At 52.0% G+C, this 13,281-nt stretch overlaps 4 protein-coding genes across 4 annotated transcripts; 2 read left to right on the top strand and 2 right to left on the bottom strand.

Moving 5' to 3' along the window:
• Positions 1–3,444: 3,444 nt before the first annotated feature.
• Positions 3,445–4,844, top strand: V2A60_008361 (pyridoxal-dependent decarboxylase; the record flags this gene model as incomplete). The annotated part of the gene is made up of 2 exons (XM_083259634.1): positions 3,445–3,718; positions 3,781–4,844. The coding sequence occupies 2 exons, from the start codon at positions 3,445–3,447 to the stop codon at positions 4,842–4,844; spliced, it is 1,338 nt and encodes a 445-aa protein (XP_083115760.1).
• Positions 4,845–5,527: 683 nt separating this feature from the next.
• On the bottom strand, positions 5,528–8,520 carry V2A60_008360 (SNF2 family N-terminal domain-containing protein; the record flags this gene model as incomplete). The annotated part of the gene is made up of 2 exons (XM_083259633.1): positions 5,528–5,756; positions 5,837–8,520. 2 exons carry the CDS (start codon positions 8,518–8,520, stop codon positions 5,528–5,530), a joined length of 2,913 nt encoding a protein of 970 aa, XP_083115759.1.
• A 967-nt stretch (positions 8,521–9,487) lies between these two features.
• V2A60_008359 (uncharacterized protein) lies at positions 9,488–11,478 on the top strand (the record flags this gene model as incomplete). Its single annotated transcript, XM_083259632.1, has 3 exons — positions 9,488–9,522; positions 9,678–9,705; positions 9,760–11,478. The coding sequence occupies 3 exons, from the start codon at positions 9,488–9,490 to the stop codon at positions 11,476–11,478; spliced, it is 1,782 nt and encodes a 593-aa protein (XP_083115758.1).
• Positions 11,479–11,797: 319 nt separating this feature from the next.
• On the bottom strand, positions 11,798–12,748 carry V2A60_008358 (class I SAM-dependent methyltransferase; the record flags this gene model as incomplete). Its single annotated transcript, XM_083259631.1, has 3 exons — positions 11,798–11,868; positions 11,922–12,636; positions 12,686–12,748. The coding sequence occupies 3 exons, from the start codon at positions 12,746–12,748 to the stop codon at positions 11,798–11,800; spliced, it is 849 nt and encodes a 282-aa protein (XP_083115757.1).
• Between the last annotated feature and the right edge of the window lie 533 nt (positions 12,749–13,281).

Below are 13,281 nucleotides of genomic sequence, written 5' to 3'. Positions count from 1 at the left end.
AATATGGATGGCTACCAGCAGGTCAGGAATCAAAGTCGGAACCAGTCTGTAGCGCACAGGCAAAATTTATTTTTCCGAGAGCCAGAGCAAAGTCGTCGGTGCGATGGGATTGCTTGACAGGCGAGTGTGTGTGTGTATGTGTGTGTATGTTGTGTACGTATTTGTATGCGTGTACGTGTGCGTGTGCGTTTGTACGTGCGTGTGCTTGTATAGGTCATGTCGTTGGGTAGCATTATTGCGTGCGTCTTGCCAAAGGCTAAGCTTTTTGGCCAAGGTATTTTTTGCTAGTCGGGAGCTTGGGGTCAGGATCCCGCGGAAGTCCTTGTCGTCCACGGATGCATCCTTAGCCTTTCATCAGGTGAAGACGACTTTTGGGCCGACATGCTGCCAGGCGTCTCGCGCGCATCGGGACCGATGGGGGCAGTCGTACTGTACTGAACTGAACTGGTTCGACGACTCGGGGCTGCAGTCATCGAGTTGTCAGAGGTTAGAAGCTAAAGTAGGTACTGAGTACTTGGACGAGAGTGCACTGGGTGCTTCGTTTCTTGAAAGGGGCGGCTGTAAGTTAGCTTGTGAGTGAATTCGTGCATATAAAGTGACCCCGCGGGGTGGATGCAAGTCTGCAAGTGATGTGCTGGAAGCACCTGTTTCAGTCTCTCGTGCGGTCGGATGGGGCATCCGGCGAAGCGAGGCCTGCACATACTACTCTGTGGTTACTCAGTACTGATAATAGGGGGGGAGGGCGAGATGATGATGGTGTGTCGGTGTGTGGGGTGGTGAGGCCAAGATGGACGAGGGGCGTTTGAGTATAGAGAGTATGGTGGAAGAGAGGGGTGGCTTTTGGTCTTGGTGTCTTGTATGCTGGCGTGGGAGGAGGGGAAGAGTATGGCTGGAGCGAGGCGAAGAGCAGGAAAGGAGGAGGAAGAGGAGTGTCTACAAAGTATGGCAAACGGGTACAGAGCTAGAGCTAGGTAGTTAGAGCGAGGCTCGCAAATGACAAAGAGGGGACCATTGCACGAGTGAGCATGCACGTCTGCTCTACCAGTATTGGTATTTCGCGCATAGTGGTTGATTGACTCTGGGTCCGATTGTGACGAAGACGCCTTGCATCGACTTGGCGGTGGTGAGAGAAGGCGAAGCTCGCGGGCCGGGGAGAGGTAGGAGATGCATGCGTGCGTGTGTCTCGGAAACGGTTCATCAAGGGTGTGGGAAAGGCGATGCTACTATTAGCGAGGCACGAGTAAGGCGAATACGTTCCATGTTGGGCCGCGGGGGAGATTGAGGTACGGATAATCAAGTAGGACGGCGTTGCCGTTTGGGCGCATGGTATGTGAGGGTGTGGTGATGATGGTTGTATGTGATGGCTGTGTGTGTCAGAGGCAGTGTAAGTAGTGACTACTTGTGAGCAAAAAAAAAATAAAAATAATAAGATAAAACATGCAATACTGAGTACAATAAAGCCGTGCGTGTGGCTGGCGAGACTTGTTGCAGCCGAACGTTTTTCGACAACGGCGGCATGTGAGTGGTTGAAAAAAAAAAGGCTTTGCAATTTTAGGTAGTTTTGGCCCTGGCATTGGATTTTGGGCCATTCAGAGCGAGAGAGTGAGAGGCAGAATAAGCCCTCCGTGACACTCGCACATTGTACTTGCCCTCATCCGCCACAAAATGCGATGTAGTCATTGTAGATAAATTTTTAGTGAAAATGCCAGCATAGTACTTAATCAATAGACAGCCAGGTAGTGTCTTTTTTTTCTATTTGCTCCATCTCTCCTCGCCAAGGGCATGTCTGCCGTTGCAGGAAGCAAGGCGTGTGTGTGTGTTCTTGAGAGTGGCAACCTGTGCGCCGAGATACTTGGACCTATATGTACCCGATACTTAGGTCGGCAGTTGGGTGCAGACAGCAGGCCGCCAATACCAATACAGCCAGACACAGCCAGCCAGCCACTCTCTCGTCCCTGTAGGTCCAAAACTCAGTCTAGATGGCGTTCCTGGGCTAGCCAACCATCAGCCAGCTACTTAGGTAGGTACCTGTGCAAGTACCTGTCATCAGCCGGCCAGTCATCGGCCATTCAGTCCGACAGCTGCGTAGGTGGGCAACCCAGCCCAGCCAGCCTGACCTGAAGGGGAAAAAAAAGTAAAAAAAAAAAAAAAGCAAGAAAATAAATGGAAAACGTAAAGGGAAAGAACAAAGAAGCAATCAGTCCGAAAATCAATGTAGGAAAAACAGTATCGAAAATTTGATTCCGATTCTGCCCACAAACTACTTACCTACTTACTGATATGGCACCATAGCCACAACTCGCGGTACCTACCAAGGTACCTACCGACAGCCTACTTAGGTACCTAGCCCCGGTACGGAGTACTCATTCGTCTCCTCTCCCACCTTTTGCGCCTCTTTTTTTTTTCCTACTCCTTCAACACAACAACAACCGTGTCCTCGCAACATTATATTGCACCACCGTTCCCCCAATTACGCTTCCGCTTCCGTTCTAGCTGTTGCTCACTCTCTCAACCTGTCAAACCGTCCGTCTTTGCCAAATTCCCGCACGGTTAGTCTTCAACTTCCCCCTTTGGCCGACAAATGGCGCATCCCATCTACGCAAACAGAGCGTACCCCCCCCCCCCCCCTCCTCCACCACTCCTCTGCCACGCACACCCGTTCACGACAACCCGCACGGCCAAACCACCACCACCACCACCACAATCATGAGCCCGGCCTCTTGACACAATCTCTCCTCCAGACTGTTACATCTTCGGCTTACCTTTGCCGTTTCCCCCCTTTTTTTTTTCTCGCTCAAATGTTGTCCATGCCCAATTCTGCCTTTCCCATCGCCTCCCCCATCAAACACATGCGTCATGACTCCACATATCCACGAATCAGAAAAAAAACTTGACCGCTGACCAACTATCTCCCTCTCTCTCCTTACACAACAACAGAGGTACAAAATTCTCCCACCACGACCAAGCTTGCCCTCGGTCCTCAATTTCTATAAATCTCACTCCTCCTCGCGACTCTCGCCTTAGCCTTTGGGTTTGACTCAAAAGGCACCACTTCCGCCACGGCTCCCCAGGCCGTCCTCCACTTCTCCGACAAAGATTTCTGCGCTCGCAAGCCTACTCACATCATCAACGCCATTCCTCCTCCACACCCCGCCTGCCGCTGCCTATAACTTGAACCGCTCGCCTCTCTTGACGCCTGGTGATTTGGATCATCAACTTCCTCCCCCGTCCTCCCACCAATCCCATCAGCTGCCGCATAGGAGGAGTTCTGAGGTTCTTCCTCCTACCGAGGAAGAGTCGAGGAGGCCTCGCCAGTCCGCTGAAGGAAACGTTTGTTACATCCTTCGACCACCCTAACGAGCCTTTTTTCTTCGGCCTTCTTATTTTATTTTCAACGAGTTTTGTTGAATCATCCCACAGTCAATCAAATCTTGGGATATGACCATGACTACGGCCATCTTTGACCACCATGTCGACCCAATTCACCAATCTCAATTTTTAGCCAAGAGGCTCCCCGCCCCCTCGCTTGCCTCCCCCGACGGCCCCGCCCTCGCCAAGCAGCTCATTGGCAACGCCTTCGCCCGCCGCGTCGAGGCCATTGACCACGAGCTCTGTGATCCCGGCGACGAGGACACTTTTTTCGTCGCTGATCTCGGCCACGTCTACCGTCAGCACCTGCGCTGGAAGAAGAATCTCCCTCGCGTCTGTCCTTTTTATGGTATGTTTTCTTTTCTTCTTGTTCTCCTCCCTCCACATCCATCGCTAACCTCCAAATTCTAGCCGTCAAATGCAACCCTGACCCCATGGTCCTCCGTCTCCTCGCTGCCCTCGGCACCGGCTTCGACTGTGCCTCCAAGACCGAGATTGACCAGGTCCTCGCCATGGGCTGCTCCCCCGACCGCATCATCTATGCCCAGCCATGCAAGACCAACTCGTACGTCCGCTATGTCAAGGCTGCCGGCGTCCGCCAGATGACCTTTGACAACACCGACGAGCTCTACAAGATTGCCAAGCACTTCCCCGACGCCGAACTTTACCTTCGCATCATCACCGACGACACCTCCTCCGCCTGTCGCCTCAGCATGAAGTTTGGTGCCCCCATGGACACCACCGACACCCTTCTCGCCCTCGCCAAGGAGCTCCGTCTCAACGTCGTCGGCGTCAGCTTCCACGTCGGCTCCGGCTCCTCGGACCCCATGGCCTACTACCACGCCGTCAAGGACGCCCACGTCGTCTTCCAGCAGGCTGCCAACCACGGCTTCCACCTCCGCACCCTCGACGTCGGCGGCGGCTTCTCCGGCGCCACCTTTGAAGTCAACGCTGCCGTCCTCAGCGCCGCCCTCGACGAGCTCTTTCCCGCCAGCAGCAACGTTGAAATCATTGCCGAGCCCGGCCGCTACTATGTCGCTTCGGCCTTTACCATTGCCTGCAACGTTATTGCCCGCCGCACCGTTGAGGATCCTGCCGCTGCCGCCGCCACCTCGTACATGATTTACATCAATGACGGTGTCTACGGCAACTTTTCCAACATCATGTTTGACCACCAGCACCCTATTGCCAAGGTCCTGCGCCGCAACGGCGAGACTGTCTACGACACCGCTCTCGCCGGCCCCGCAGTTGACGGCATCGAATACTCGGTCTGGGGTCCTACCTGCGACGGCATCGACCGCATCACCGAGAGCACCCACTTTTCCCACCTCGTTGACGTTGGCGACTGGCTTTACTTTGAGGAAATGGGCGCCTACACCAAGTGCTCCGCCACCCAGTTCAACGGCTTTTCCAACGCCCACGACGTCATTTACGTCTCTTCTGAGCCCGCCGTCAATGCCCTCGTTGGCATGTAAACTGGACAGAACAGGACAGGCATCCTGCCAAATGTTGGTTGTCCCCCCTCGGGGAAATAATCTAGACGAATCTAGACGATCATTGTAGTTGCGCATTCTTTTACGAGCAAAAAATGCTCCTTTTTTTTACCTTGCTGATTGTTGAACCCCCTTGTTTCTACATGAGAGAGAAATTAGCAAATCAAATAATATAAAGCAATTGAATGTACAAATTGCAATTGGCAGGTGACAAGTTGACCACTGGTGAGGAATTACTAAAATCACGTTGTTCAAAATCCAAATCTGTGCGTGTCTGTCTCTATCTTTTTCCCTTTGATATGGTTAGTGAGTTGTTTGCAGAGCACTGCCCGAGTGCAGAGGCAGGCGCTACTGAGCTCTTACTTTAGTAGGAAGCTGGAGGGTAGGTGGACAGTAGAGGCAGATATTTGGGTACTGATACGCACCTCAACATGCACCAACAAGGGGCGGAAAAAAAACAGAGAGAGAACACATAACAACGAAGCAAGTCATACATTTCGTCATTTCACATGCCTCAAAGCTAGTATATCATAATGGGTTACTAAAAAACCAAGGACAAAAAAAAAAGACGTATTCTCCTTCAAACTCCATGCTCGTATTCTCCCTTTCCATCCCGCTATAGGGTATCCTCTGTAAAGTCATCACACGCCACGGCCGCCAACATCTTAGCTACCGCGGAACAAGAATTGCATATCCTCGGGGGTCAGCGATTCCATAGCCTTGTCGTCGCCATTTACCGTAGAGTGAATCATGCTCGTCTTCTTCTCCTGGATCAGCACCATACGACTCTCCACCGAGTCCTCGATGCACAGCCGCGTAATCGTGCACGGCCGCGTCTGCCCGATGCGGTGGCATCGGTCTGCCGATTGCCACTCTGCTGCCGGGTTCCACCATCTATCCGGTCGCAAAATAAAAAGGGTTAGTTGAGATGCACAAGAACAGCTGTGTATTGTTTGTACGGGGGATCGACTTACGGGTCGACAATGAAGACGCGCGAGGCTTCTGTCAAGTTGAGCGCTACGCCACCCGCTTTGAGGGACACGAGAAAGCACTCCACGTCCACATTGTTCATGAAATGCTCAATCGACGCCTGACGCTGCGCTGGTGTCATGCTGCCGTCGAGCATGACCGTCGTGATGCCCGCACGGCGCAGACGCCACTCCACAAGCTGAAGCATCGTCGTGAATTGCGAAAAGATGATGGACTTGTGTGAGGCATTGTCTGATCGCAGCTTGTGCAGCTCGTGTACGAGCAGTTCAATCTTGGAAGACGACGTCCAATTCTCCATCTTGATACGATTGATAATGGACGACTTCTTCACCATGGACTGGTCCTGCTCAATCTCTGGTTGCTCTAGATCGATGGACAGCGGAATGTGGCAGCGCGGACAGTCCGGCTCATCGGTGGAGTGGATGTAGCTCGACACGCATGCCCGGCAAAAGTCGTGCTTGCAGCGGCTGCGCACCGTATCCTCGGCCGACTCGTCGCAGATGCAACAGATCAGCACATTCTGCCCGCCCTCTGCGTTCTTCTTCAGGATCAAATCGGGATGATCGGCGACCTGACGCATCTGCATGATGAGACCAAAGATGTTGGCGTAATTGTTGAGCAAAACACCTTGATGAACGTAGGTATCAAACTTGCGTTGGCCGTTTGTCATGATGCTACTCGCAAAGTCGTTTTCTTCCTCGCCAAAAAATTGACGATTGACAAAGACTTCCTTGACGGGAAGCTCCATGGCATTGGTGTGGTCCTTCTTGAGACGGCGCAGCATGATGCGGTTCGTCATCAGCCGAAGCTTTCGGAAAGCCTCGCGGCCCGGGCCAAAGTTGCCAAACTTCTGGATCGGGTTGAGAAGTTCCTGGTTGAAGACCGATACGTGCTGCATGCCACCGTGGCCACATTTGTGACATCGATGGTCTTCGTTCATGCTCCACTCCAGAGTAGAGCAAGGGCACTGTTTGCACAGGTAGGATGCGAAGGGCTTAATGTTGAGAAATCTTATGAGAGAAAAGAACTCGCCGATTCTGTTTTGGAGCGGGGTTCCAGTCAAGCACCAGCGATATTTGGTCTTGAGAGCAAAACATGCCTTTGCTGTCATTGTTGTTCGTGTCTTGATGCAATGGGCTTCGTCAAGAATGATGCGATGAAAGTTGATAGCATGAATCACACTTTCTTCTTTGTAAAGCCCATCCTTGCGCTTGAAACCACGCTCTTGCTTCCGGTAAATAGACTCCAAGCTGTTATACGACATCATAATCACATCGTACTTTTTCAAGTCTTTGACTTGCATACCCTTTGTCTTGACATTTGTGCCGTGAAATACAAACGTCTTCAGTGTGCTGTCAGTGTACGATTTAATTTCCGACTGCCACTGCATCAAAGCAACTGGTGGCACCAACACCAGACTGGGCTGTTTGGCAGGATAGTCAGACATGATAAGCGACACGGCCTGGATCGTCTTTCCAAGCCCCATTTCGTCGCCAAGAAGACCGCCACCCCACTCCTGCTTCTCCATCTCCTTCATCCAAGCAAGACCTTCAAGCTGGAAGGGCTTGAGACGACGCGAAATAGTCGAAGGCTGTTGCGCCATGCCCGCATTGATTTCTGGCATCTTTTCCAGGTCGGTCCACATGTTCTGAAGTTCCGGATGTTGGGCTTCGAGACGCTCTCGCTCCGATTGGACTCGGCGCTTGTTTCCGCGTCTGTAAGCTTTGCGAGAGGCAGTGATTCGTCGGAGTTCAGTCTGTCCATCCAGGGCCGTCTCTTCGTCAAGATTTTCGATTTCCGAAGCGTCTGACTGGTATGAACCATCAGAGTCATCGCTAGGGATACTGATGACGTCTACATTACTCGCACCGTGAGACTTCCAAGGCTTCTTCGGACGACTAGACGAGCCAGCTTTTGGAGCAGAGACAATTCGCTGTTTTCCTTTGAACTTGGATAAAGGTTCGTCATCGCTGGTGATTGCAAATGCCGAGTCGTCGAGATCGCTGAGCTCATCCGAGTCGGAGACTTCAATGGAGACATCTTGCTGATCTTCAACCGCAGTGCCGTCATCAAAAGCAGCAGCGGCCGCGATTTCCGCGTCCATATTGATATCCGAGAGCGGACTGTCTTCCGAATCTGAAACCACTCTGCTCTTTTTTGCGTGACGGCTCGGGCCACTGGAAGTTGTGTTGGCCCGCTCCCTCTTTGGTAGCCTGCGTGACATGGGATTTGGGATCGAACCACCTAGGTTGGTGCTTTCGTGAAAATCTCTTGGTTCAATTTGACTCCAAGAATGGGCCTCGGCATATTCTTCTTGTTGGAGTCTTCGGGCCACTTTGGCGTCTGGAGACTCATCAGAGAAGGCACCGTCATCGTCTGAGTCTTCGACAAGATCAGCACGGCGCTTGCCTTTTGCATTGAGAGACAGGCTGCTCGTGCGCAATGCACGTTCTTGGTCCGCACGGCTTTGCGCTGTGGGCACTTCAATAACAAATGATGTCCGCTTGTCGTCGGAGTTCCCAGCATCGTTGAACAAGGGTGTAGGCATTATGCTGGTAGCAGGGGTGAAGTCGCTCCCCTCGTCTGAGGTGAGATCTGTCGGGGTTGCGACGGATGAAACAGTTTCGCTGGGAGCTGCTTGCGTAGCACTGCGACTGAGGCGTGTCATTCTTCTGCTGGGTGCCGAGCTCGCGACTGATGGCGCGGGTGAAGAATTGTTGCTTGCCAGGAGAGATGATCTAGCAGATCGCCTAGTGCTATTGCCAGCTGCAGCAGAAAAAGACATGATTAACAGAGTTTGAAATATAGAGTGCGTGTTACTTCACTGACCAGATACTGGGGTGGGTGTACCACCTGATGGCCGACCGCGCGGCATATTGCGTTATTCTTGTAATAGAAAGAAATGTAAAAGCCAGATTAGAAAATTACGACATCGAAATTCAGGGGATGCCGATGCCTGGGGCCTGGGTGCGAAGCTTTGATCGAGACTATCCGCCAGGGCGGCTCGATGTATTCACCTGGGTGGCGAATAGCGTCTATTCTGATGCAGATTGGCACTCAAAGTAAAGCGACCGATTCAATGCAGTTGTTTCAAAAAGACATGGCCTAAATAAAATCAAAAGTGATGATGAATGTATTGATTGAGCCGTGCGTGCCATAGGCGAGTGTGAATAACGGTGGCTTCGTTGCTTTTTTCGCTGCCTCCGTGACTGACTTACTCCCCAGCACAGTGCCGATAATGACGACTTCGGTTGGGTGCACCGCGAAACCTCTTTACACGACTTAGCTTGTGGGGCCAAAAAAGCTAAAGAGCCAGTGCGTCAGGTACGGCGCACAGTGTCCCGTCACGAAGCTCTGCAATATCTCGCGGCTGAAGGTGAAGACACACAGTGCGAGTCGACTGGAATGTTTTAGTGTCTCACGTGACACCGTGTTAGAACCGCGAATCAGTACTTGACACGCGGCGGCGTTTGCACTGGGCTGTGTCAGATGCATGAACGCCACTGTGCAGCCGTCAACCGCCATTGAAAATATTCCCACTCTTCACTCGTTGCGCACACGTCTTCTTCCGACACGCCAGAGACACCGTATTCATTTTTCAATTGGAAGAAATCAAGAACAAGCAGTCTCTTGAAATGTCAGTTTCCAGTGCCATCTCCGCAACCAAAGAGTACTAACCGCCTGGCAGGGTACGGAGGCGATCGGCCCCCAGTGGTGGCGATGACGCCGACCCGAATAATTCTCCAAGGCGGACAAGAAATATCACCGGACCGTGCGTCATTTGCAGCGGCCCTTACATGCCATCCAATTTGCTAACAGAAATAGTCAATCGGCTTTGACGGATTTCTTAGCTGTAAGTGAGCTGCTACAGATTGACCACAGGACAAAGATCACTAACATATCGCAGTCGCATAACATCTCAGCAAGACAGATTCGTGATGAGGCTGATTCTCGTCGACAAGCTGCAGCTAATCAGGCTCGCGAAAACGGTGATTCGTCCGCGGTAGCGGAGTCGAGCACTACGGCAAGTCGACGTGCTCCTGGAGGCAACAAAGCCACCCAAAAGCAAAAAGAAGAGCAAAAGGCTATTGAAAAGATCAAGGCCAGCAAATCATTCAAGAGACGTAAGAAGCACGCCGGTGATGATGAAGATGAAGATGACTTGGCGCGCGCCATTTTTGAACAAAGCCATGCACCACTGCCCGGCCAAATGGACAACTGCGAAATCTGTGAAAAGCGCTTCACTGTCACCCCATACTCCGTCACAGGACCAAACGGAGGCCTCTTATGTGCCCCTTGTGGCCGTGAGATAGCCAAAGAGCGAGAAGAGCACAGGCCGAAAAAGAAACCTCGCAAGCAAACGGGTGGAATTGGCGCCCGGCGAACCACACAAAGCCGAATCCTCGACGGTGATGTAGGAACCAAGAGTCTGGCCACACTCTGTGTACAAACATTGGCAAAGAATGTGGGCATGGCCTCAAGCTTAGGCGACCTGCCGGAGCACCTCATCGACAAGATTGGGCGCATCTTCTCAAAGCGTAGACTGCTCAAACCAGAGACACTACCGCTTTTTGTCCAACCAAATACTGATGTGCTGCACATCTACGACGGCGCCAAGCTCGGAGAAGATGACCTCATCAGAATCTTTCAAGTGGCAACAAAGTTGCGCCACTTCAAAGTACGATGCGCAATCCAATTCAAGGACGAAGTCATGGATTACCTACTCTCACGCGATACCTGCCTGGAGACATTCTACCTTCATGGTGCGAATCTATTGAGCGAAGCTAAATGGCACGAGTTCATTGCTGCAAAGGGTGCTCGACTTCGAAGGCTTCATGTGTACTACACGGACCTGCACTTTGGAGATGACAGCATTGCTGAGCTTCAAAAACATTGCCTACAGCTGCAGCGGCTCAAGGTAGAAAATAACCAGAAACTCACGAGCAAAGGTGTCAAGGCAATTGGAGCCCTCAAATCGCTCGAGCATCTTGGCCTTCAAGTCCATCATGAAATCACATCAGCAGCCTTAACCGAATGCATTGCTGGTATCGGAGCGAATCTGCAGACCTTGTCCTTGAAAATTTTTCCAGATGCGGGAGACGAAGTCTTGGAGGCGATTCACAGCCACTGTCGCGCTCTGACTAAGCTTCGAATTACAGATAGCGAAGCAATGACTGATGAAGGCTTCGTGAACCTGTTTACTGCGTGGGAGAACCCCGAGGTGCCGTTTATTGACCTTCAAAAATGTCGGCAAGTCGACGCTGCCCACCCCCGCGAGAACCCGGAGAATTTAGGCCTCTGCAGCCAAGGATTCAAGGCACTGATGGCGCATTCGGGACCAAAAATCAGGCATCTCAATGTCCATGCTTGCCGGCACATCTCGCGCGAGGCTTTCGAAGAGGTCTTCAATGAGAATGCACTGTATCCGGAGCTGCGGTCATTGGAGATTAGCTTTTGTGAGGAGGTGACAGATTTTATTCTTGGCAGTATATTTCGAGCCTGCCCCAAGATTAAGGAAGTTAATGTGTTTGGATGCATGAAAGTAAAGGATGTTTTGGTTCCACGAGGGGTTATTCTGGTTGGTGTGCCCAATGCGCAGGGCATGGTGACAGAGGGCATTCACTGAAGTGATTAGCTTATACGATACAGAGGCAAATACACTTTGATCCTAGCTAGACACATGGTGTGATGGTCATGTTAGTATCACGTTACCGAGACATTCATGCATCTGCTTCTCGGCATAAGAGCGAATGGGCCATGACATTCCATGCACACAAAGTGACGCTACACGCGCGCGAGGCGGAGGAGCACCATGTACTAACTGGCGTCTATTAGAAGATGATACTAACCAAAACGAATACGATTGATATTGAGTCGATTTGTTTGACCTGGGATATGAATATTTTAGCCTACCTGCGAGGTAGAACAAAAATCCACAGGTTCGCTTATTCTTTGACGGCGAGTAGCGTATAAGAAAGGGGTAATCGCCAAGGTCGATTTTTCATGGAATACTCTCCTGTGAAGACGTCAGCTCCGCGCCCATTGTGTCTGTTGAACCTGGCAACTCACCTCCTGCGTCCGCTTCTAGTTCTGGTTGCGAGCCCATCAACGGTGCACTCTGATGTTCCTTCAGCATCGTCAGCCGCATGCCTACATCCAGCAGCGCCTGCACAATCTCCCCGATCCCGTGGTTGAACACTGCACGCCTGGTCGAGGTGAAGACGTAGTCTCCCCACTCGACGTAGGTTCCCTGCCTATCCATGATCATGGGCTCCTCGCGCTCAAAGTACGGAAAGTCAATCACCATCTCGTCCGGCTTCCCGTCGCCGAGCGACAGCAGCACCGGGTGAAAGTCGCGGACGAACAGCCGCCCGCCCTGTTTCAGAAGCCCGGACACGACCCGTGCCCATTCCTTGATCTTGGGAATGTAGCACAGGGAGCCGATGCTGACAAAGACGAGCTCGAATGCGTCGCGCGGCAGGACCGTCCATGCTTGCTGGACAGAGCTCTGCACGAATTTGAGTTTTTCGCCGCCGCTGCCGGCCGTTGCGTCGGCGAGTCTGCGCGCCGCAGTGACGGCCTCGCCGGAAAAGTCGAGGCCGGTCACGGACGCGGCACCGAGGCGAGCGAGGCTGAGCGCGTCGGTTCCGATGTGGCACTGCAGGTGCACGCAGTGAAACCCAGTGATGTCGCCGAGGAATGGACGGTCGAACTGAACCACGTTGCCGATAAAATTAGGATCGGAAATGTAATCCTCGACTTGGTACTCCGAGGAGGCGACATGCTTTCAGGTGGTCAGTTGGTATCATAATCTCCGAAGCCATGGGACGTACAAATGGAACGCGTTCGTCCCATGCGGCACGGTTCGTGGTTTCGTAGTCTTCTGTGGCCGTCATTGGTGCCGTTGATATTGGATTGCTGATTTTTACAAAGGATGCCTATAGTCGACGCAAAACGTGGTGGAAATTTCTATTCTCGACGCTGGAAAAAGACCTACGCTTCTGTGCCTCACTGCTTTAAAGTGTTGATGAGAAACTGCACGTGAAACAAATACTGCCAAAATATCAAAATTAATCTTATAAACACTTGTCAAAATGATCTGCCGGCGGGAGTTTGGATCTGCCCGGCCAGCTAGCTTTGAAGCTCCAAGACAAAGCGTAGAATCTGGCCACCAACATTTTCAATCATAGTATACGGATAGCCCTCGCTGCGGATCGCTGATCCGGGAAGTGACCTGCATTGGTCGATCCACGGCTAGACCGCTCTGTGGACGGAGCAGAACCTCCACTCTGACCTGTTATTTTCTGCCATGCGGTTTCTGTATTCTTACGACCCGAGGCGTTATCGGAGAGGGAGTTGTCTTACGTCCAAGGCATCGGGAAAACTGTCTCATCTCAGCCCGAGTCGGATCCGACAATGCTAGAATGTG

Source organism: Cordyceps javanica, chromosome 5 (assembly GCF_051103115.1).
Source record: "Cordyceps javanica chromosome 5, complete sequence".
NCBI classification, from domain to species: Eukaryota; Fungi; Ascomycota; class Sordariomycetes; order Hypocreales; family Cordycipitaceae; genus Cordyceps; species Cordyceps javanica.
Note: the sequence above shows the minus strand (reverse complement) of the source record. Positions and strands in the feature narration are given on the sequence as shown.